General features: G+C 36.2%; 1 protein-coding gene across 4 annotated transcripts in view; it reads right to left on the reverse strand.

Annotated features, from left to right (window-relative positions):
- Nucleotides 1–1519: 1519 nt before the first annotated feature.
- POC1A (POC1 centriolar protein A) overlaps nt 1520–24474 on the reverse strand; it is a 25432-nt gene continuing 2477 nt past the window's right edge. For all 4 annotated transcript variants that reach the window (XM_039342581.1, XM_039342583.1, XM_039342579.1 and 1 more), the window contains exons 2-12: nt 23400–23484; nt 22790–22961; nt 21732–21911; nt 20193–20300; nt 18312–18427; nt 17280–17413; nt 14586–14654; nt 10383–10535; nt 7322–7381; nt 6035–6190; nt 1520–1755 (exon numbers count right to left, since the gene is read on the reverse strand). In XM_039342581.1, the coding sequence (XP_039198515.1) occupies nt 1657–1755; nt 6035–6190; nt 7322–7381; nt 10383–10535; nt 14586–14654; nt 17280–17413; nt 18312–18427; nt 20193–20300; nt 21732–21911; nt 22790–22961; nt 23400–23484 (1332 nt within the window). In that variant the 3' untranslated portion in view covers nt 1520–1656. The remainder of the gene's footprint in view (nt 1756–6034; nt 6191–7321; nt 7382–10382; nt 10536–14585; nt 14655–17279; nt 17414–18311; nt 18428–20192; nt 20301–21731; nt 21912–22789; nt 22962–23399; nt 23485–24474) is intronic.

Genomic DNA, 24474 nt, shown 5'->3' on the forward strand with positions numbered 1-24474 from the left:
ACCTACAAATGAAAGTGGATTTTAAAATGACAGACTACAAGAATGACATGGGAAAAAATGGTATATTGGACATAGAAAAGAAACTAACTGATGTCTTAATAATTCAAAGGGATGTAAAAATTATAAATCAAGAGAGCGATCTGGATAGTTTTCCTATATTGGATCTACAAAAGAAGCTTGTTAAAGCTTTGAAGAATTTTGTGAGAAGGGACAAAGACAAAATGAAAAAAACCAAATTTTAGGAGCTTATTTGAAAGGAGTAAAGATAAAGATTGTTAGAAATCAAAGGAAGCAATATAAAGTTGGTTTATTTGATCAAGACTCAAATATAGATATATTGTTATCTCTGGTAACCCTTAAGGGATTTTTGCTGAGATCAGGACTGAAATGATGAGGTTTTATGGATTTATTTACAGATCAGTGATGGATATGGGAAGAAGATACTTCTTTGTGTTTTAAGAGAAGGTGATATTATTAAAATTGTTTATATTTATGATGAAGGCGGGAAGTCATTTCTTTAAATATCTGTCTTCTTTTTACTATATTCTTATTCTTTTCTATTTCTCTATTTTTTTCCTTTTTCTGTACCTTTTCTTTTTTTCCCAGCTCCTATTAGGAGTTTCTACTGTCGTATAAAAAAAACACACCAAATTAATGAATTTTCCAAGAGAAAATAATTACAGGTACTGCTTGTTAATAATAGAAGTATGACAAGGCAGTTAATAGCAAATAAATCTATGACTAGGAACAAGCATACAGAGTTAAAACAGACAAATAGAGAAAATAAATTAAAGGTTCTGATGTTTGATAACCATCAAACATCAAATAATGTTCAAATTAACATTAAAATACAACAGCAATGTACTTTTTTTTTTACAGAGAAGCTTAATATTTTTAATCTCAACATATTCGGAAGTATGTGAACCAGCATGGTATATTCATTTAGAAGCTGGACAGGATGAGGAAGATCCAAGTTCAAAATCACCCTCAGCCACAGAAGCTCAATGGATGACTTTAAGCAAATTATCTCATCTCTCAGCTCAACCTATCCCACAATTTTCTTATATTGGGAGTAAAAGGAAGGGGTGAATAGGACATGCTTGGTACTTTGGGAAGATTCTTCTTGGAGAGAGAGAGAGAACGAAAGAAAGAGAGAGAAACCAGAGATCTCTCCGTGTAAATAATATTTCAGATGCTCTTCTGGCACTTGAGATTCCAAGAAGAATCTCCCCGAAGCACCAAGCATGTTTTTTAAAAAATAATTTGGAGTGTTCACAGCACATTTGTAATTGAGACCTCTTCTATTTTCTAATGAAAAACTCCCACACTGTGCCATATGCATGAATTCACCCACACACAATATTTCAACAGGTCTACTTCAAGTTCTAAAAGATCAGTTTCAAAATAAGACTATTCGTTTCTACTTTCATTACCTTTTTGTTAAATTTGAAATGTTTTTGCTAAATAAACACTATTTCCTCCTTTGGACATCAGTAAAGCCAAGCAACACATCTGGGCATTTTTAATAAGAAATGAAAGTTTAATCTTAACCAAAATGTATTTACAAACATTATTAGCTATACAGTTTATTCTAATAAAATATGTCTCACTTTAAAACCATTCACACAAAATGCTTTCATCAGCTTTGGGGGAGAATCAGATGGATTTACTTTGAGCAATTTTTTGTTGATTCTCAAGACACTCCTTCAGCTTGTCTTCTGTTAATGATAATCTTTGTTCTAGAATGGACACAGTCTGCAAAATGAGAAAGACAATGACAGAATCTGCTATAGGATTAGCATAAGACAACAATTCTATGTAACTACTTAGAACAAGTCAGATTCATGTGAGAATTACATCTGAGTAAATATCTGTAAGATTAGGCTATGCTGCACGTCTTAAGGATACGTGGGCTGTTTTTCTAAGAAAGGAACGCAACAGAATAAATGACTAAAAGCAATAAACTCACACAAAAATCATCCACTGGCAAAAACATAATATTGCAGAAAACATTTCACCACATTACATATCCGATTTGCTGGCTATTCCACATCAGTTAATGAAAAATTATTATCCAAAGTAGAAAAGTATATAATTTGCTAAATAATTCATTACTACTAATTTTATCCTTTGTGAAAAGCTAACGTAAAAAGAAAATATAGTCTTATTTCCATACTAAGGCCCAGCAAGCAGAAAGGATGGAGAATTGTCCTTTTTCCAATTTTGCTTCTCCTATTAATTGATCTTACAGCCTCAGGAAGAACAAGCTTGCTCTTTTATATATTTGTTTCACTTCTCCAGCATAGGTATTGTCTCCAAAACATTAAACAATATTGGACTCAACCCCAATCTAAAAGAACTCTCTGATCATCAAAAAGAGAGGTAATGTTCTGCCAAGTATAGTGAGAGACCCTTTCAGAAATTTAGTGACTTCCCTTGCAATTCAAGAGCTTCCTTGAGGCAGGAGAAGAATAGGGACTGGTAAAAATATTATTCTAAGTTAAACTTTACTCATTCCCACAGCTGACATATACCAAAGGATGTAGTAATATACATTCAAGGTTACCATGCTGGAGCAATAATTTACATGCCTGCCATGCAGTATCTGACAAGAGAAAATTTCTTGTTTGTTTCAAAGAAAAATTGGTATTATAAACAATTCCATTTTGAAGCTATAGCCAAGATTTTGTTTTTCTGATCATAGAATATTGTGAGAAGTTCAAAGGACTAACTTTTGTAAGAGGTTTTTTTTGTTGTTGTTGCGTCTGTATGTGTGCCTTCAAGTCAGCCTTTGACTCCTAGCAACTGCCTGGATAAGTTCCTGAATTTTTCTTGGCAAGATTTTCAGAAGTGGCTTGCCATTACCTACTTCCTAGGGCTCAGGGAATGACTGGCTCAAGGTTACCCAGTTGGTTTTGGGCCTATGGCAGGATTAGAACTCATGGTTTCTCAACTTCTACTGTGATGCCTTAACCACTAGACCAAATTGGCTCACTTTGCAAAAGTCTAGCACATAATAAATACCATAGTATCAGGAAAATTTAATTATCATTTTTCATTAGATACCAAATTATTACACTCTTAGCAATTTATAACATTTGCTAGAATATCTTACTGTCATGAAGCCAAAATAATAATGGGAATATGTTTCCTATTAACCTGCATGTTGAGTGGCTGATGCTATAAGAATGCCATAAATCCCTACAGGTAATCCTCAATTTGCAACAATTGGCACCAGAATTTTGGTACTAGGCAATGCGGTTATTAAGCAAGTCATCACTTGAAGAGACCCAATTTTACGACATTCTTATTACAATTATTAAACAAATCACATGGTTGTTAAGTGAATCACATAGTTATTAAGCAAATCTTCAAGTCCACTGCAACAAATTAACTTTGCTTGTCAGAAGCTGGCTGAGGTGGTCACAAATAGCAATCATGTGACTGTAAAATGCTGCAATCGTCATTAATGTGAGCTGTTTGACAAGGCCCCAAACTGCATTCGTATGACTGCGGGATGATGCAATGGTCATCAATTCGAGAAAGAATTGTAAGTCACTTTTTCTGAGTCCATCGTAACTTCAAACCATTGTTCAATTTAATGTTAAGTTGAGGACTAGCTGTAGTGGGAAAATGGGCCAGGTACAGCTTGGGAAAATACTAGGCAGCAAAGTTTACTGAATGATACCAAGTTTCTACACAATGGGATTAAGCAATCTGGTAATGGTTCCATTAGTTTCCTTAATCTCTTTTAAGCCTTATGACTGGTTAAAAAACCACATATTTAAAATAATTGTGGGTATATAGTTCAGACAGTTTAGAAAGTAGAGTGATTCTCCTTCAGTGTAACATAGTATGTGTTTAGATCCCTCTGCTGTTCATTCTCGGGTACTAATCAAAGAAGTGCTAATGGTACGATACAGTTCTTGCTTGAAATTTCTTCAAGTTCATTGCAACAAAGCTATTCTGGAATTTGTAACCATGGAGGAACAATATAGGAAAAACCCCTATGAAGATTGAGGCCATCATGCAGTAATGAAGCCGAGTTTTCAAGTAAAAACACATTTTTATAACTACTAAGCATGGCCTACCACAGTCTGTATTTTTAAATATTACAGATAATAAACACTGCATACAATAAACATAAAGTAAAGTAGTTTTGCATACATGGATAAAAAGACTATATAAAACGATTAGAATATCAGTATTCTGAATTATTTATTCTCAGTATTTCTTTTCAGGGATGGCATTACGTATGTTCAGTAAAACTCCAAAGTCTCATCCAGAGCAAGCAGATAGCCATTCCTAATGTCACTGTCCAGCTGAATTAAAAGTTGCTCCATCCCTAGGCCCTGTGGCTCTGGCCCAAAAGTGGGCACCATTCATTGCAGCCACTCTGAAAATAGCACCCACTTCAGGCCGCAGCCATGCAGCCAGATATGCCAAGGCACATAGAGGCCTACCCTCCTTCCCTCACACGAGGTCCAGGGCTCCTGGACTCTAATTCTAAAAATAAATGTGACAAGCGGTGGGTAAGGAGGGCATGAGACTCAGTGGAGTGGGAAATAAGTCCAGTCTTGCATGGACCCTCAGGAACAGCAAGTGGAGCACAGGGTGCTTCAGGGTGGGGAAGGCCTGGGACAGGCAGGCCTAGGCCTGCGCTATCCCTATTATTGCCTCCCCCATCCGTGACGCACCTCATGCTTTACTTAATGGCCTTCTCGGTCACTTAATGACCACACTGGGGAGAGCGAGGAGAGCTCAAAGCAGTGAATGCAGCCCAGAAATAAAACATCGGATTGCATTGGGTCACATAGCAACGATGAACATGAGCTGAATATGAAAAAGCAAGGACATTAGCCTGGCAACCAAATACAGGTTAGTCCACTCCATTGTGTTCTCCTAGCTACCTATGGTTGTGAAAGCTGGACCTTAAAAAAGCACGACAGGAAGAAAATCGACTCATTTTAGCTGTGGTGCTAGAGAAGGCTCCTGCATATTCCTTTGGACAGCAAAGGTGACTAACAAACAACTACTGGTGTGCATAACACCAGACATGTCACTAGAAGGCAAAATCACAAAACTGCATCTCACTTATTTTGGCCATGTCATGCAGGGGAATTCACTGGAGAAAGCAATTTGGAAGAGTTAGCGGTAAAAGGAAACCAGGCCGCCAAAGGGCACAGTGGCTGGACACTATCACATGTAAAATATACAAGGACATACTCTGAGAAGTGATCTGAACATTTAGAAAATTTCCAATCTGAATTAGCTGTGTGCCAGTAAAAAAAATGGCAAAGACACGGGAAACCTGCTCATCTCTTCCTATATAAATGTACAAAAACTTTTCCAATCATATAGTCCAACTTTAAAGAAAAATCACCTCACAACTTTCCTAATAGGGTCACACTGTATATAAATCCACCACCACTACCAACACCCATAATGCCTGTATAGGGAAAATACTGAAGGGCAGGAACCTCTGTGGCATGTTGGCTAAGGTGTCTGAATAAGAGAGAATCAAGTTCAAATTCACTGAACCAGCCACTATCTCTAAGTCAAACCTATTTCACCTGTTTTGGGGAAAAATTGGATAAAAGAATGACATATATGCCTCCTTGAAAAAGAATGAAATACAAATGAAAGTTAAAATGTCAAGCATTTTGCTATGAACACATATTTATTAGATATGTGTGCCACCTGTCTCGTCTAGTGGCAACTAGCATATAGGGCAGGAAGTTGCCAGCTATATATTATGTGCACAAGCTAATTCCAAACATTAGCAACTTACGGACTATGAAATGAACTCTGCTGTGAATCAGAAAATTCCATTTTGCCTTCCATCACTAATCCATTACATTGCAAGGCAAGTATAAAAACATTTTCTGTTTATGACTTAATTTTCATATGGAGTTACCCAGAAGTTTCTTCATCATATTCCTCACACTGATTCTTCCATAACAGCATGGTTCCATTGTTATAAAACTATTTATAATATTGTGACATTTCATCAAAATGCCAAAGTCTTCTCTACCTGAGTGAGAACATCCAACTGTCCCACGATGTGCTGGAGAGTACTGGTAAGCCCAATCTCATCAATTTGTACTTGCTGTCTTTGGATTAATTCTGCCGTTCCAGCTTCTTGAGTTTTTTGTCTAACTGGAAAATCTCCAGAATCCATCCCCAGTTGCTTGAGGATGAGAGACACAATGAAGGTAATGAGACCAAAGACTAGTCACTCTCATGTCATACACATTTAAATTGGCACAAGCATGTGCAGAGAAGCTTAGGGCACAGTAGAACAGGCACCTAAACCAATGTTGTGCCAGTGTTGCCTTCAACCCCCATGGTTGGGGAACAATGATTTGAAGGAAGAAGCTGTTTTTGCTACAGATCTTCTCTTTCAGGAAGCAGCTAAGTTGCTGCTTCTTGTTGCTGGAGGAAGATGATGGCAGCTATTATCTGCAAATCATGTTTGGGACCTCCAGGAATTAGAACAGCAAAAGAAAAACCTGGAGCAAAGTCAATGGCAGAAAATTGCAAGTCCCAGAAAACTTGCAAACTGGCAGGCAGGTAAGTGACTGCTGTGGCATGAGTATGTTGTGGTGCTCCAAAGGTGGGAAGACCATGCAAGTGGCTGCTGCAACCAGGCACAAGTGCAATCAGATGGGGAGCAGGTGCAACTTACTGGGGTAACTTGAAACCTTCCCTCTAGCTTCCCCACTGATTTGCTTATGGAAAACCAGCAGGGAAGGTTGCAAATTGCAATCACATGACTGTGGGATGCTGCAACTGTAATAAGTGCAAGCTAATTGCCAAGCACATGATCTGAGGTGCTGGCTTAGCTTGAATTTCAAGGACCACTCATTCAGCACCATTCTAAGTTTGATCACTGAACGAGTGGTCGTTAACTAAGGATATACAAATATGAGAAATATGTCTATCAGTTTGGGGGGGGGGTGAGCTTTCATCCATATTCTGATGATATCTAGCTATGTTTCTCCATCCTTGGTGGGACAGGAGATCCAGTAGATAAATGGGTTTATTTTTCATTTTGGGATATCCCCAGAGGGAAAATAATGAAAAAGAGACAGTGTGTGAGTGTGCAATTATAAACTATATTAACCTTAAATTTAGTTTTGTCCTGGCCCTGACTATGTCTGGGAGTCCAAAGAGTGTATGTGGGTCTCATCTAATAAAAGAAGATCCTTTTCCTGTTAAAATATTGTACTGTAAATATTTTTAATTTTATAAAATATTTTAAAAACATATTATAAACAAACAATAGCCTCCTGATAACTATACATTCAATTTGGCTTACCTTTTCCTGTCTGCAAATTCCAGCTTTTTGTTGCTCGCCATAGCCAGTGTCCATTGGTTTCTACAATCAAACATTTGAGGAGAATCTGTATTATTCTACATGCTTGCAATTTGACTGTAAGCTTCCAGATATTCAGTCTGCTTTCCTTTCTTTAACAATGCCCCATCAATTAAAGAATATCATCCATCAGGCCTGCCTGGTAAAACATCATCTCCCACCCCTCAGGTCAGACTGGCTTTGACCCTAATGGGCTTTTCCAAGACCCTGAAGACATCACTGTGTTCCCAAGCATGAGGGTCAAAGTGTCAAAATTAAATGGCTATACTGTGGGTGTCTGGGGTCATCTATTTATTTTGTCTTCTTGTTGGGTTTGTTATTAGCCACCCAGAGTCACTTTGATGAGATGGACAGCCATTTAAGTCCTGACTGGCCTTTTCCTCTGTTTACAGTGCAGCCATCTTGATAAGCTATTGTTTGTTTGTTTGTTTTAGCAAGAGTCCTGATTTTAAATAACCCATATCTCCTCTGGTTTTCTTCAGACCAAAGCCTTTCCAACTTTATATACTTCAAATTTTATCATTTCAGTGAAGGAAACTGATGGCTTTGGATCCATAATCAAGAGAAATGTTCACACTTGCACAACAACAAAGTGGCCGTTTGGCAATAAATTATTTTCCAGATGAACTTTTTGAGCTTCACAGTCAATATAAAAAAATCTACATAGGAACTATTTGGAAGGGAAACTGTAATTATACTGGTGAAGAGCTGACACTTATTTTAGTTCATTGTTCCAGTTCAAAATTTATTCAGCACAATGGAATGTTTAATACTAATAGGAGATGGAATCAAAGCCAGAAAAATATTAAATGGAAAGATAGAGAAATGAGTGTTAGTTCAATCAGCAGCCACTAAGAATCTTTATTACCTAATTGTTTATAATCTCTACTAAAATATTGGAATTGAAACAGCTGTGGGATAGAAAGGAGAAAAAAGCAGTCTTTATTTGAAAATTTTATTATATGTCCATCACCGATTATTCTTATTAAGTTAGCCAAACTAAACAAAACAATCTATCTACAAATAATGTTAAAAACATCAATGCGTTGAGAATTGGAAAAGAAGTGTTCTTTACAGAAGCATAAATTCAACAATAATCTTGAAAAACAATTTCTAATGGTTTTAATGGTTTTATTTAGTTATTTATTACATTTGTTTGCCACCTATCTCACCAAAAGGTGACTTTTTTATCCAATACCAAAATATTTCACATATTTTCTTCGCTATAATTTACAAGAAGTCTATACAATCTGATAGACATTAAATCCATTTATTGCAGTATCAAGACCCAGTAGGTGCAACTTTTCTCTCTTGTAGAAAGCTGGCAGGTAAATAAAGGAGCCAAAGCTTCTTTGGTCACTTCAGATCCAAATGCTGCACATTACTCTTTCCCTTTGAATGTTTCATATAATTTCACATACTAAAATTACTAACCTGACCTATCAATGATTTTTATTTTTTGCCCACTTCATTGTTGTTCTTTTAAATCTACCTGTAAACTAATGATAATTATCAGTGACAAATAAGCATGTGAGTAATGCTAAGTAAGCTGAAAATACAGAGCACTAAAACTATTTTATGTTGGCATTTCTTTCAAACAGAGGTAAGAATTAGATCACTGTAATATGGTTTCATGGTTCAAAATGGCAGAGTGTATCAGACTAAGAAAAATCAGCGCACAAAGCAATGAGAAAGCCCAATTGTTAAACATGTCTTTTCAGTTTTATCCATTAACCCTTGAGTTTCTTTCTGCTACTTTTAGTATTTTCCTTGCAATAACAGCACCCTCTATTTTAACTCAGATAAAATTTCTAAAGCTCTACAGCAGTTAAAAACTTTCAGTTGTCAAAGTCAAACCTCTTCCATTCCAAAATCTCTTGATCCTTCTGAGGATTAATTATCATCACAACTGACAGTTATCAGCAAATATAGGGGGGAAAGGAAACAAGATGAGAGCCAATGTAAAATCCTGGTTTTGATGTTAAATTAAGATTGGGAGACTGTGACTTCAATTGCTCTTCAACCAAAGAGCTTGCTAAGAAGAGACTGAACAGCCATTTGTCCAAAATGGTATAGAGTTTCCTGCCTGAGCAGGGGGTTGGACTAGATGACCTCCAAGGTCCCTTCCAACTTTACTATTAGTAGTAGTAGTAGTAACAAAAAAAAGGCAATCTCATTTTCTCAGGCCAGCCCACCTTCTGGTTGTATTACAGGTAGTCGACTTACAACCATTCGTTTAGTGCAGGGGTAGGCAACCTTGGCTCTTTTATGACTGGCTCAGGAATTCTGGGAGTTGAAGTCCACGAGTCATAAAAAAGCCAAGGTTGCCTACCCCTGGTGAATGGTTACAAAGGCACTGAAAAAAGTGATTTATGACTGATTTTCACACTTACAATCCTTGTGACATCCCCCATGGACACGCGATCAAAAACTGGATTCTTGGCAATTGGTTCATACTGATGACCGTTGCAGAATCACGCAATCCCCTTTCATCACCTTCTGACAAGCAAAGACAATGGGGAAGGCAGATTCATTTAGCAACCGTGTGACTAACTTAACAACTGTGGTGATTCACTTAACCACTGTGGCAAGAAAGGTCATAAAATGGGGCATGACTCATTTAACAAGCGTCTCACTTAGCCACAGAAAGGTTGGGCTCGGTTATGGCCGTAAGTCGAGCACTGCTCGCACTGTATTAAATAAATATAGTAGTCTTATTATCTAAGTTCGGCCTAGTGGTGAAAGCATCAGGCTAGAAACGAGGAGACCAGGAGGCCAGCTGGGTGATCTTGGGCCAGTCACTTTGTCTCAGCCCTAGGAAGGAGTCACTGGCAAACCACTTCTGAAATACCTTGTCAAGAGATCTGTAGGGACTTGTTCAAGAGGTTTCTAAGAATTGCACACTACTGAACAGAAGAAAAAAAAAATCTAAGAATGTAGGATATACTGTTGTTTCAAACCAGAACCCCCAAAAAAATCTAGGATAACAATTCTGTAAACTTACCATACTTTTAAAACAGCCGTTCATATGCATAATGGAGTTCTGTGTTTTCAGATTATTACCATAATCGCCACCATTTGCATTCATAGTGTATTTCTGGGCTTGTGTTGTATCCCCATAATCAGCAGCATCAAAGTTTGTCTTCCAAACCATTACCTAGAAAAGTAACATTTACAGAAATCTGTAAAAATGTTTAAACACTGTAATCAGATTCAGGATTATAGGAATAACTCCTCCGGTAAAGTGAGTGAACTAATTTGTACACTTCTCGCTCGTTTTAAATATTATATCATTCAAGTTCTTACCGAAATGGATTTAAAAAATTATCACACAATGAATTCAGTCTGAAATCCTACATGAATTTAACAGCAAGATCAAGATCTCAGATCAATATTGTATTAATGTGTAATTGTTATTTTTTATCTCAAACTACTTTCCTGACTCATTTAGTCCCTGCTACTCCCCACTTGTTTTTAACAAACATAACTTTATGTTCCAAGTGCTCCTAGAATTATCTGTGCTCTCCCCATACAAGACAAGTGATTTCTTTGAGAATATCTGTAAATGCAGACTACTGCTCATCCAGCAACTCTTCTCACAGGAAAAACTGCAGGGTGTGCAAAGCCCCAAGCCACTAGAATTAGAAAGTAAATACTTCCAAATACTGGCTGTTTGGGATTTCTGCTTTTTCTATGTAAAAATAACTCCACAGAAATACTCAGATTAATGTTGTTTTGGGCGATGCCCTAAAATAATGAACATTCATAAGAAATAATGGGAATTGAATGCTTCCATCAAAGACAGAAATAGTTCACTTTACATTTTCTGTGTTACAGTAAGAAATTATTTCTGAGAGTTGAGAACTTAAGAACAAACTGATAGACATGGGACTCGGAGCAGAAGGCCAGGCATGGCACCAAAATGATGGATCCTATAGGCCTGACGTACTACTTCAAGGAGCCATCACTGTCAGCAACTTCAGTTTTCTCTTTCCTAACATGATTAAATAAGTTTTATTTATGAGGTTTCAAAAATAATGGAACAAAGCATGCAGATTTAACTCATTTTTATATCTGCCACATGAAGCATGTAAATATTTGGATGTAATTCTCACTAACAGAGATGAAATAATAGAAGGTGTTAAAGCCATAGGAACCCTGGGAGGAAGTGATCATGCAATATTGGAATTCAACATTATGGAAGCACAAGCAATAGAACGTAGTCAAACTAGAGTCTTGGACTTCAAGAGAGCTAATTTCAATAAACTTAGAGAGGGCTTGGGAAGGATTCCATGGATGAGAATCCTCAAGGGGAAAACAACTCAAGAAGCTTGGGAAATTTTGAAAAATGAGATAATAAAAGCCCAGTCTAGCACAATACCAACAAAGAGGAAAAATAACAGCTCTCAAAAGAAACCAGCATGGCTACATAAAGAACTCTCTGACATATTGAAAGATAAAAAGGACAAGTATAGAAAGTGGAAAGAGGGGCACATAACTAAGTCAGAATATCAGCAAATAGCCCGAGCCTGCAAAGATGAAGTGAGGAAAGTCAAGGCTCAAAATGAACTAAGGCTTGCGACCAAAGTCAAAAAAAAAAAAGGTTCTTTCAACACGTAAAAAACAAGAAAAAAGTGAAGGAAATGATTGGTCCATTAGTGGGTGAAAGTGGCAAGAAGGTGACAAGCAACAGGGAGAAAACAGAACTATTTAACTCGTTTTTTGCATCTGTCTTTACACAAAGGAAAAAAACAGACCAACCTATCAAAAATAATGTCACAAAAAACAAATAGAAACACAAGTTAAGATAGGCAAGAAAATGGTAAGTGAGCACCTGTCCAGCCTAGACGAGTTCAAATTGCCAGGACCAGATGGATTACACCCCAAGGTTCTCAAGGAACTGGCAGATGTGATCTAAGAACCACTGAACTATATTTTTCAAAGATCCTGGAGCACAGGGGAACTACCAGAGGACTGGAAAAGAGCTGATGTAGTTCCCATCTTCAAAAAAGGAAAGAAAATGGACCCAGGAAATTACAGACCTATCAGCCTGACCTCAATACCTGGGAAGATCCTGGAAAAGATAATCAGCGAGCACCTAGAGGCAAACAAAGTCATTACTAAAAACCAACATGGGTTCGTCAAAAATAGATCATGTCAGACAAATCTTATTGCATTCTTTGGCCAAGTGACAAAATTAGTGGATCAGAGGAATGCTGTGGATATAATTTACTTGGACTTCAGTAAGGCATTTGATAAAGTAGATCACAACCTACTACTCGATAAGATAGAAAAATGTGGGTTAGGCAGCATCACCACCAGATGGATCCGTAGCTGGCTGACTGGCCATACCCAACGTGTGGTCCTCAATGGAACCGCATCTACATGGAGGGACATGTGTAGTGGGGTGCCCCAGGGCTTTGTTCTGGGCCCAGTGCTCTTCAACATCTTCATCAACGATTTGGACGAGGGGATAGATGGGGAACTCATCAAATTTGCAGACGACACCAAGCTGGCAGGAATAGCCAACACTCTAGAAGACAGGCTTAAGATACAGAAGGATCTGGACAGACTTGAACACTGGGCACTATCTAACAAAATGAAATTCAAAAAAAAGCAAGGTTCTACATTTAGGCAAGAAAAACCAAATGCACAGGTATATTATAGAGGGTACCTTGCTCAATAGTAGTAACTGTGAGAGGGACCTCGGAGTCCTAGTGAACAATCACCTAAATATGAGCCAGCATTGTGCTGCAGCTGCCAAAAAGGCCAACACAGTGCTAGGCTGCATGAACAGAGGGATAGAATCAAGATCACGTGAAGTGTTAATACCACTTTACAATGCCTTGGTAAGGGCACACTTGGAATACTGCATCCAGTTTTGGTCACTGCAATATAAAAAAGATGTTGAGACTCTAGAAAGAGTACAGAGAAGAGCAACAAAGATGATTAGGGGACTGGAGGCTAAAGCATATAAAGAACGGCTGCTGGAATTGGGTATATCTCGTTTAATGACGAGAAAGACAAGGGGGGACATGATAGCAGTGTTCCAATATCTCAGGGGCTGCCACAAAGAAGAGGGTGTCAAGCTATTTTCCAAAGACAAGAAGCAACAGGTGAAAACTAATCAAGGAGAGAAGCAACCTAGAACTAAGGAGAAACTTCCTGACAGTTAGAACAATTAACCAGTGGAACAACCTGCCTCCAGAAACCATGAATGCTCCAACACTGGAAGTTTTTAAGAGACTGGACAGCCATTTGTCCGAAATGGTATAGGGTTTCCTTTCTGAGCAGGGGGTTGGACTAGATGACCTCCAAGGTCCCTTCCAACTTTATATTATTATTATTATTATTATTATTATTATTATTATTATTATTATGACACACAAAGCAAATATACTATACTTAATATACAAAATGTAAGAAAACAAAATAAATCATTTTATTTCATTTCCATTTCTTTGTCCCATTCCAAATTCTTTCAGAAGAGAACCTGGAGTTTACAGGCTATTCGTGTTCACAATAACATCGCATCACTGATCCACAAAAGAGTGGAGAGAAAATACTAAATGTTGTTGTTGATGATGTTATTTATTAAGCTAATAAAACATTCATTTCATCGTATGTGAGCCTTCTTTCCATGAAAGCCCAGAACTATTAATAAAATGAGGAGCTTTAACACTGACACTTCTAAACCATCAATAGTTAAAGAGAAGGTAGCCCTTTTCATGTGTCTACTTCATAGCATTCCCAACTCTTTTGAATCAATGGACACATTTTCTAATTTCAGAGCAGGATACAAATGCTCAGAAGCACTGGTTGATGAGTGGAGGGTTTTCTTGCCAATTCACAAAATAATTGTCATAGCGGGTATAATCTGTTACAAAACAGCAAATGCTTAGTTACTTCCTGATGCATCGTCTAAGACATTTACTGAAGGGATAGTTAGATTGGTGAACATGGGAGTGTTCATGCAGCATCGGTTTGCAACTCCCAAAGCCAAAGGTATCTTTTCCTGGGGTTCAGCGATCACGGGAAACAGCACAACTGCTTCAAGGAATTGCAATTAGGGCACTATATAAACACACTTGTGCATTCCAAAGCGCCTTTTTGCCCTGGAATCAAACAGGTTGCACAGTAATTGTGAGCACACGCTATTTCTGGCATAAAGGTATACTTGCTACAGAGTTATTTACAAAAGCAGTACCTGCTCATCAAAACCTCCAGATGCAAAAAAATCTCCTGTTCTTGAAAAGCAAACACAGGTAGCTGGTCCCTATAAAGTTAAAAGAACAACAATTTAGTATGGATTGGGAGTACTAAATATCAGTGTGAAAGCCTTGTGCAGATGGCATATTTTCTCTATTACATTGTATTCTTTTTAATTTTGTCTTGTAAATTGCCTCAAGATCACTTCATTTTGAAAATCTGGCATCAACTCATTTTAGTGAAAATTGATCAATACAAGTGTACTTGATTTTCCCAAGAAGTCTTTATTGTTCCCAGATCACTCTTATTTCTAAGTCATACACAACAGTATCCACTATCCCACTGAACAGCAGTAATTTCCCTAGTAGAGGATGACTGATCCATGAGTCATGATGCACATTTTTTGTACCAATCAAGTATCGACAATGGGTCTACGCATTCATTCCAAGCCTTGTTTATATTTTAAGGGAAAAGTACTCCATAAATGAAGATACTTAAGATGCCGTCAGAATATATCAAATTGTGTAGCTGTAAATGTTAGCAATTAAACTCCCATCTTCCTAACAGGCTTTTTGGTTTGAAAAGTAAGCACCGTTATAATTAAAGACAGAAATGTAAACTTAGCAGTATTCTCTATGTAATCAAACTGGCAAATTATTCCGGTACAGAAATATATTGCGTCAAAGTACATTTAAGACATCTTGGGCTTTTCCTATGAGTAAATGTCACATAAAAGTAATCAACTGTTAAGAGTATAAACCATATTTGAGCCAAGCAATGTCTTTAGTACAAACATGCAAAATGTAAAAATTTAACGAGCTCTTAATCCAACTGACTAATATTACTTGCAGAATTAATACTTAATTATTAATCCTTGTATCTTTAAACCTACTTTTATCTATTGTTAGTATAACAGATTTAGCTACAGCTCATTAATTAGAAAGATGACATTTAGTAGATTATACTGCACAAAATAAACAATATAAAAACATATCCCCAAGACTTTCTAGCACATTCTTAGAGAGAATGGAGAACTTACAAAAGTCAACTATAAAGCAGATGACATATTTTCAAGTATACAGGTAAGAAAACTGGGAGAACAGGCAGTCTCAGAAATGTTGGACTCAAATATCATAGATAAAAACTTACATCTTTAATCAACATTAAATCAATGGTTATATCAGAGTTTACAAATTCAAAAATTACATTCTATCGTTATCAGAGCCTCCACTGCACAGTAAGATCTGTGGCACAGATCCTTACATGTTTTTTTCAAAGGATTTGCCCCTCCAAAACACACGCAACTCCCCCTCCTCCAAGTAAGGTCATGCCTTATCTTTGTGAACATCTGTGATGTGTCATGTAAATATCACAGATACTTAGCTACATCTGTGCTTAGTAACTGTTCTTGTGTGATAGTGCTACTGGAAAAAGCAATGAATTCTTTTACTTGTTTGTTATTTAAACTTCTCAGTTTACTTTCATAGAGATTTGGAGAGCCAAATAGTAGTTCTTTGTTGCTTGGCAGAAGGAGATCATGCACATTTAAGATAAAATGCCTAAAAGAATATATTTTATCCTTTCTATTGTGAGCAACCTCTGTTCAAACTGTAGAGAAAGGAAAAGTGAAGAGGAGTAGGACATGTGCCCAGGCACACATTTTGCTTCCTGACTGCAGCAGTGTGACTACATATTGCAATGTGTTGTACGTGCAGCTCCTTTTGAAAACTCTTCTGCAACGTCACCTAATACAAAGTGTATCTACAAAGTTATTGAGTAGAATCAACTGGAGTGGGCATAGCACTTATAAAACTGATTACATTTCTGGGCACAATACTTAGTACTGATTATTGTACCAATGAAATCCTAAAGAGCTTGGAAGTAGATTCTACAAAAGATATTACAACACATCACCTCAGCCTTTCTGAAGCCTTTTTTCCTTTACCAAAGACGTAACTCCTCAAATCACTCTATGACATAATGATCCTTTCATGAAATGCTGCCACCCTCACCCAAGTTTGCCTGGTATCAATTTTTACATTTTTTGATACTCAGCAATTAATTATTTTACATATTCATGTTTCCCAACATACTAATCTGTTTTAGCTAAGTTTGAATGGGTTTTGCTCTTTTCAAAACTGAATTTATAGTTATTGGGTTTCAATTGCATTATTGTTTTATTCTATTGGCTTTTATTAGAATTTTAACATATAATATTTTGTGAGTCTTGAGGTAAAAAAAGAGTGATCTTGTTAAGAATATTGTATGCTATTAACCAAACTGCTACATGACATTAAAAAATATTGGGGGGTTCTTGGGAAAATCTGAAATTTTAAGAAAATGTTGGAACAATATTTTTTTTAAAAAAATCAACGCTTACAATCAATTAATTTTCAGTTCAAACATAGTCACACCAAAATATGCCTTAAAAAATCAGTTGATTTCCTAGGTTTTTAGAATTGGAGCCTTGAGATTGTTCAATATGTGATCTCCATGTGTTTCAGAAATGTCCAATCTGAAAATTGTGCCTTTTTGTTAACGACATCTGCATAACTGAACCTCTACAGATATGTAAAAGGTGTAAATGAATTCATATGTAAGTTTCTATTATTACAACTTCTGCTATAGAATTGTTTACATATTTATTGCATGCACAAATGCAATCTATTACTTCTGAACCAACTCTTCTTACCTGGTGACCATGTAAGGTATATAATAGCCTGCCTTCTAATAAATCCAATATTTTTAGTGTTGAATCATTAGAAGCAGTAATGAGGTAGTTTCCAGAGGAGTGAAAGGACAGGCAATTCACTGAAGCACTATGAACTACAAAAAAAGAAAAAGAAATACTTGCATGTTACATTAAAAAAAAAAGATAAAAGAAATCCCTGCAGATTTTACTCAACTAGTCATTGCCGGTTATAGGGGTGGTGTTCATTTGTTTCAAGGCCACTGAATCAGCATCGTTTGAAGATATTTCTGTGGACATGTGGCTAGCATGATGCCATAGAGCAGGGGTCTGCAACCTTGACAACTTTCAAGACTTGTGGACTTCAGCTCCCAGAATTCCTCAGCCAGCATAGCTTAATGACCCGTGATTCTCAGTTAATGACTGCAACAGGGAAAACTGGGATCGCCATCATAAGTCCGTGAGATCAGGTGATGCCTTATTTTATGACTTACAATGGAAATTCCAGTCCTCAACTGTAAGTCAAGAACTATCTGTAGTCATGTTTCATTGTGAAATAAATATATACAGTAAAGATAGATCATTACTTTTCAAATATTTAACTCCCTAAAATTAACAGTACTATCCATACATAATAGTACAATCAGAAAGGATTTGAAGTCTTTTTTTAAAGAAGTATACTTTTATATATATATATATATAAATGATGTCTGCTTACTGCTTAAATTCACAACAAAATTCTTTACGTAGTCAAATATAAAGTCCTTTCAAATGTTCATTAGGAAAAATATCAAAGAAACATGTTTTTTTTCATTATTGGGAGCTTATTGTTCCCTGAAACTCTAACAATAAGTTTAGCAAAGGAACATTCTGTTACTGGTTCATACATCAGATTATGTTGCTGCCGTAACTGTAATTTAATGAATGAATTGGACTGGACCAAGTTTACCGAAAACACTAAGCTGAACTCAAGCAAATCACATTATAGTGTACAGCAGTGAGCACAGCCAGTCTAACAGCGCACAGGTTACTTACCTTGATAATGTTGCAGCAGCCTATTCATCCTAACATCCCATAATTTCACTGTGTTGTCAGTGCCAGCTGAAGCAATAGATGTACCACTGGGATGAAAGTCCACATGAGGGACAAACCTGTAATGATTAAAAATGAGGAAAAAAAGCTAAACCAAAACTGAAAAAAGTTGCTCAAATGTTGTTTTTAAAGTTACACGATTGTCCTACTTCCTATAGAATTTTTGAAAAGTGCTGGTTGACTATTAAATACTTCTTAAATTTTCCTGATTAAGTAAAACAATCAGGGAGTTATCTCGTGTGTGTGTGTGTGTGTGTGTGTGTGTGTGTGTGTGTGTGTGTGTGTGAGAGAGAGAGAGAGAGAGAGAGAGAGAGAGAGAGAATGAGAAAAGTTCTTAAGCCTTTAGAAGCAGAGAATCTATAGAAAAGGATCATAAAATTTTTGTTTGTCCATTTTCAGATTTGAAAAACCTCCATTGGTTGATTTGATATTTTTGAACGGAGGCATGAGCAGTTCTCATTCCAGGGAGACATTGCCTTCTTGTAGCAATGTAAAGCTACATCACCATCATAGGTATGCAGCTTCTTTACTTCATAAAGCCCAATGCAAGGAGATTTTTAACTCTGCTTCCCATTTAGAACTGCAAGAGTCTCATAGTTACATGATGTTCTCTACCTATCCTACTTATTTTCATTAGAATCCTAAACAAGAGTTAACTAGTAAGTCAAGTGTTTGATCAGGTCACCCCAACAGCTTTAATGTTAAGTCTTATATAACCACAATGTTCTAACAACTAGAAGTAACTCCCATTCTGTGGGAGCATTAGGACAAACTGAATCCGCGAATCAACGATATGCATAAAGTCTAGTAACTTAGACTGAGGACAGAATTAAGGATCATGCTTAAATATGGGTATAGCTGGGTTCGACAGAATCTTGTGTAATGATGCAAGGTTATAAACATTTTAAATCAAGTTAACAATTTTTCTATGGGTGATGGTTGTGCAAAACTACAGTATTTCACAAATGAAGGCAAATGTACGTGTCCCAGGATAATGTTGCAGGATCCAATTTGGGTCAATCACCGGGACCTCAGAGGTTTTGTCTTCCGAGCTTTTGGACTCATGCTGAAGCCCATCTTCAGGGAACTTCTCTCTAGCAAAATGTGTTAGCAGAATCCTGCTAGAGACAAGTTTCCCGAGGATGAGTCCAAAAGCTCAGAAGACTAAACCTCTCGTCCTGGTGACTGACCCAGATTGGAACCTACTACAGTATTTGCATAAAGTTTCTAGCCTGAACTATCTGAAAGTTAGATGTAGCCCTTTGAGAACAGCTTGGGATAAAGCTTATTTCTGTCATCAATTTTCAGTGAAATTTTCTCCTCAAGTTATAAGATTTATATTCAACGTTCTATAAATCACAGTAAATTATCCCATACTCTTTTCTAGTCCCTTTCTTATTCCAGCCCACTGGTCTTTTGGACTAATTGTACCTCATGCACATCTTCTAAGACACCTTTATTATCTTTTTCCCAAGTGCCTTTTATACCACTGAGTAGTACAAAGGAGCTAGGCAAAACCAGAGTTTTCATCAGGTATGAGTGAAAAGAAAAGCCCAGCAGTTCCACTGATTGCAGAAATAGTTAGAATTTAACCTAAGACTAAGTAATAATGCTTCTGGACCATTGCTTTGATTGTTAAGCTAGCAAATTACATACATTTCATTACAAAAACCGCACCACTTTTAAAACATTTTAATTAATCGTTGAATTGGTATGCTGCCTGATGTAAATGATATAGCACTATTATTTTTCAAGGAGATATTTCTTTATACGCTTTTAAAAAATATATAAGACAAACCCCAACAAACTATAATTGATACTTGCCCACCATGCTCACAAAAAGAATGTATACATTCTCGGCTTGCTTTATCCCAAAGTTTGACTGTTTTGTCATCACTGGATGATACAATTAATCTTCCATCAGGAGAAAATCTGCAACAAAGACATTTGTTGAAGCACATTTAGTAATAGCCAATGTAAATTCTATCTGAGTTATTCTCAGAGGAAAATTACTAGAATGGTACAAACGTTACTTGACTATAACGAGCTCTCGAACCATTCAGAGCGATGTTTCACAAGCAACAAAAGCACTCATCCAAATCCAATGCTTAAAACAATGAGATATTGGACCCTGTCCAAAGTTCATTGTGGCCACTTTGAGGGCCTTCCCCCATTGTAGGAGGACTCATATACATGCACCAAAAGCTGTCACCAAAATAATGTCCCCCAAGTAGTTTGCACAGCTCTAATAGTTAATAAGACGCTTGTTTTAAATCAGAGAACCATTTTTTTCTGTTCCCTCTCTGACAAGCTATTATTTTATCTGTTTTATAGCCAGAACAATGGTCTTCTACATTTTTTGATAGCTCTTAATATATCAGCAAATAATAATGGGCATTCTCAATCAGAGATTTATTTTCATAAACATGCTTCCATTTTTCCTTTCCTGTGTGATCTAAAATTCTAAGTATTAAAAAGTATAAGAAAATAAATTAACAGTGAAGTTCAAATCGTATCTATTTAGAAATAAAACCTGTATAGCATCTGGCTTCAGTTAAACTTTTATGAAAGGTCTTCAGAAAAAGCATATTACATTACACACAACTGAATAAATGCTATTGCTTCTAAAAAATGTGTTTTTTTTCCTTAGTTCAAAAAGAGAGTATGTAAAACTTCTCCCCTCTTCCATTTATACCATGTAAAACAACTGATTTTATTCTACATTATTCTCATTTAGTCTAAAGTAGTAATTATTCCTTCCAATAAGGCAGAAGTGAGTAGAAAGGAGATCTGGAAATATGAAATGTGGCTAGTTCCTAAAGTACAGGGCTTTTTTTGTCATAGAACGCCCAGAACGGAGTTCCGGCACCTTTTTTGGATGGAACCTTATAGGGTAGGCAAGGTGGGTTGTATGACGTGTGTGAGTTCCGGCACCTTTTTTTTTTTTTTTTTTTTTACAAAAAAAAGCACTGCTAAAATATATAGGTAACCATGAAGGTACGTTGCAGAACTTCACAGATAATGTTTGTGAAAGCCCTAGTCAAAATCTTTTTTGTTTCTACAAATAGCATTGAATAGAGACAATGAGTGTGTATACTGTTGGTCTGTCCTGCCCTCACATCTTTTTTGTCTATGTAGGAAAATCTAAAATGATAGACAGTCAGCCACAATTTTTCTCCTTCCAGGGTTTCCTCCAATGGATGGACAGAGTGAGGCTGCAAAGAATTTAAGAACAAGGCAAGGCTACTGCACATAGCTTCTCATGCAATATTACTAAGAGAGACTTGAACACAGCTTTTGTCACATGATAGTTTGATGCCCTATGCATGATCACAAAATCATTTTTTTAAAAAAAAGACTTACTTAGCACAACGAACCCAGTTTATGTGCTGATTCAGGGAAAATAAGAATTTTTGTCTGTGGACAGCCCATACTTTGATTGTTTTGTCATCAGAGGCTGTAACCAATAACTGGCCATCATTAGAAAAGTTTACACTTCTGACTGTTGCTGTATGAGCCTTGAATGCAGTCGATTCTCCCTTGCTTAATTTAGGAAAACAAACAGAAAAAAATTATGCTAAATTCTAAATCATTCAGCACTTGTACACATTTCTTTACTTGTTTTAATATACACATTTACATTAACAGAAATTTGTTGAATTTGGACTTATACAGTACAGCAAACCAAAAGAGAGAGAGAGAGAGAGAGAGAGAGAGAGAGAGAGAGAAAGAAAGAAAGAAAGAAAGAAAGAAAGAAAGAAAGAAAGAAAGAAAGAAAGAAAGAAAGAAAGAAAGAAAGAAAGAAAGAAAGAGAAAGTAAGTTCTATTCCCTATTGGCGGGAATAGGTGACTATTTTAATAGTTGTGCAAAATAATAAAGTAATGCTTCGAGTAATAAAACAGTGACCTTCTAAAACTGTGAAGCAACAAGGAAAAGTAAAACATCATGTTAAGGGATTTAATATAAACAGGAAAAGAGCATATGAATAGGAACAAACTGAGAACTGAAAAGCTCTATAATCAAATGAGGAAAAATCACAATCAGGAACATATATAATTTCATCTCAGAAAAATAAATGTTTTCTGTATTTACTGTGTGTCATCTAGGTAAATTTTATTTATTTATTCCAAACACAGGAACCAAGTGTAAACTCGGTGTAAACTGCAGTGAATTTTCATGCAATAAGTAATGTATTTATCTTCTTGCCAAAGCACTACAAACAGCAAATAACACACAAAAATTCCTAGTTCAGCATACATTTGAAAAAGTGACTGCTATAGATCTTTTTTTAAAAAAAAAGTTAAAAATTCATCCTATCTTCACAAGATGCTTTATGGATTAGAGATGAATATTTCTCTATTTAAGTAAGGATGGGAATCTAGAAAAATAGCTAAGCAGTATAATTTAACATTATACTTACACACTTGGAACCCACAAACGAACTGTTTTATCTCTAGAACCAGAAGCAATCAGGTGGCCAGATGGTGAAAAATTAACACACATTACTGCATCTTTATGACCCACAAAGCGATAGGCTCTCATCTGAGGTTTCATACTCCAGATCATCAAACAAGAATCCATAGAGCCACTTACTAAATGAAATTAAAAAAAAATATTTTTAAATGACTAGAAATCACTCATTTTACAAAGTCAGTGGAAAAAATGAGTGGCCAATTACATTAAATTACCCATTCAATAGATTTTCTTAATATATTTCTGGAGGCTCTTCTTAAAAGTATACAAAGAACAAAATGAAGAATGAAAAGCAACTATGTCATTCCACATAAAACTACTTTTACAACTAGGAAGCACCCCCAATTTATCCTTTATTGAAAACAGAATAATCTGTAGTATCCTTTCAGTCCTCTGAAATACATGACTTTGTGCCTAAGATTAAAATATCTGCAAATTGCTCTCCTCCCTTAAAGTTAAATGAAATAAATGTTTTAACAATATATATTTTAGACATCTGGAGACAATGTTAACAGTGCTTATTTTAGGAAATAAATGATGCTCAGGGGGTAACTTACCTAGCTGTTTCTTATTTAGACTGAAATCCACACTAGTTATTGCATCCCGGTGGCCTTTGAAATTCCTCTCCAACGTTGGGTCTTCCTATATAAGAAATGTCATATTGAAACAAATGTTTTCTTACAACAATGCAAATATATTCTTGAATATTCATGCATCTTGTGATAGAAAATGCAGGGGGGAAACAAATGCCAAGAAACAAATACTCTGAAGTATTAAACTGGTATGTATTCTTAATTTGATAAAACATGTTCACTGACTTTTAATTATATCTGACTGTGATGAAAATTAAATCAACTACTTCAGATTCACGTTTAGAAGACAATTTTGATTTTACCCCACAACTTATAGAACAAAGCATGAAATACTTGACAACACTTATTTAGGAAAGGACAGAGATGCTACAGTTTAGAAAATATATAGTGCCCTAAATATAGAATGCAAAGAACTGCTAAGAAAAAAAACTTACCATATTTTAGACATTTGTTTAATATGATTAATTAACCCAGTTCAGAATTTAGTTTTTCTTCCACAGAATCAATATAAGATATTTGCACAGGAATGCTGTTTAAATCATTGTTTTAATGTAAAAGAGGAAAATTAACAAATATCTCTTAGTTTTGAAGTTCATTTCGATTCTCCAATTATACTAGTCTGTTGAACAAACTACAATGTCTGGGTTCAGATTTTTCACTTTGGCTTAAAGCATAATATGCACACTATGATAATTCTGAATGTATACTACATTAAGCCAAAACCAAAGAAACCACCTTTTGGCTTAGAATAATAGATCCAGTTAAATTTTGTTCCTGCAAGTAAAATGAAGCTGGGTTTGACATTTATTATGTCAAGATTTGAGCTAATTTTATCTCACCTTTAATAGCAATATTTTATGAACATGAAATCATGACATTGCATTTTCACACTATACTTTTGGCAAAGATACACTGTGATTAGCAGCTATGACAGTGGTGCCGAACCTAAGGCACGCGTGCCAGAGGTGGCACTCAGAGCCCTCTCTGTGGGCACATGTGCCATACCCCGGAGATGGCGAGGGACTGGCCCCTGCTGCCC

The sequence above is a fragment of the Crotalus tigris genome, unplaced genomic scaffold (assembly GCF_016545835.1).
Source record: "Crotalus tigris isolate CLP2741 ecotype Arizona unplaced genomic scaffold, ASM1654583v1 scf7180000017800.2534000, whole genome shotgun sequence".
NCBI classification, from domain to species: domain Eukaryota; kingdom Metazoa; phylum Chordata; class Lepidosauria; order Squamata; family Viperidae; genus Crotalus; species Crotalus tigris.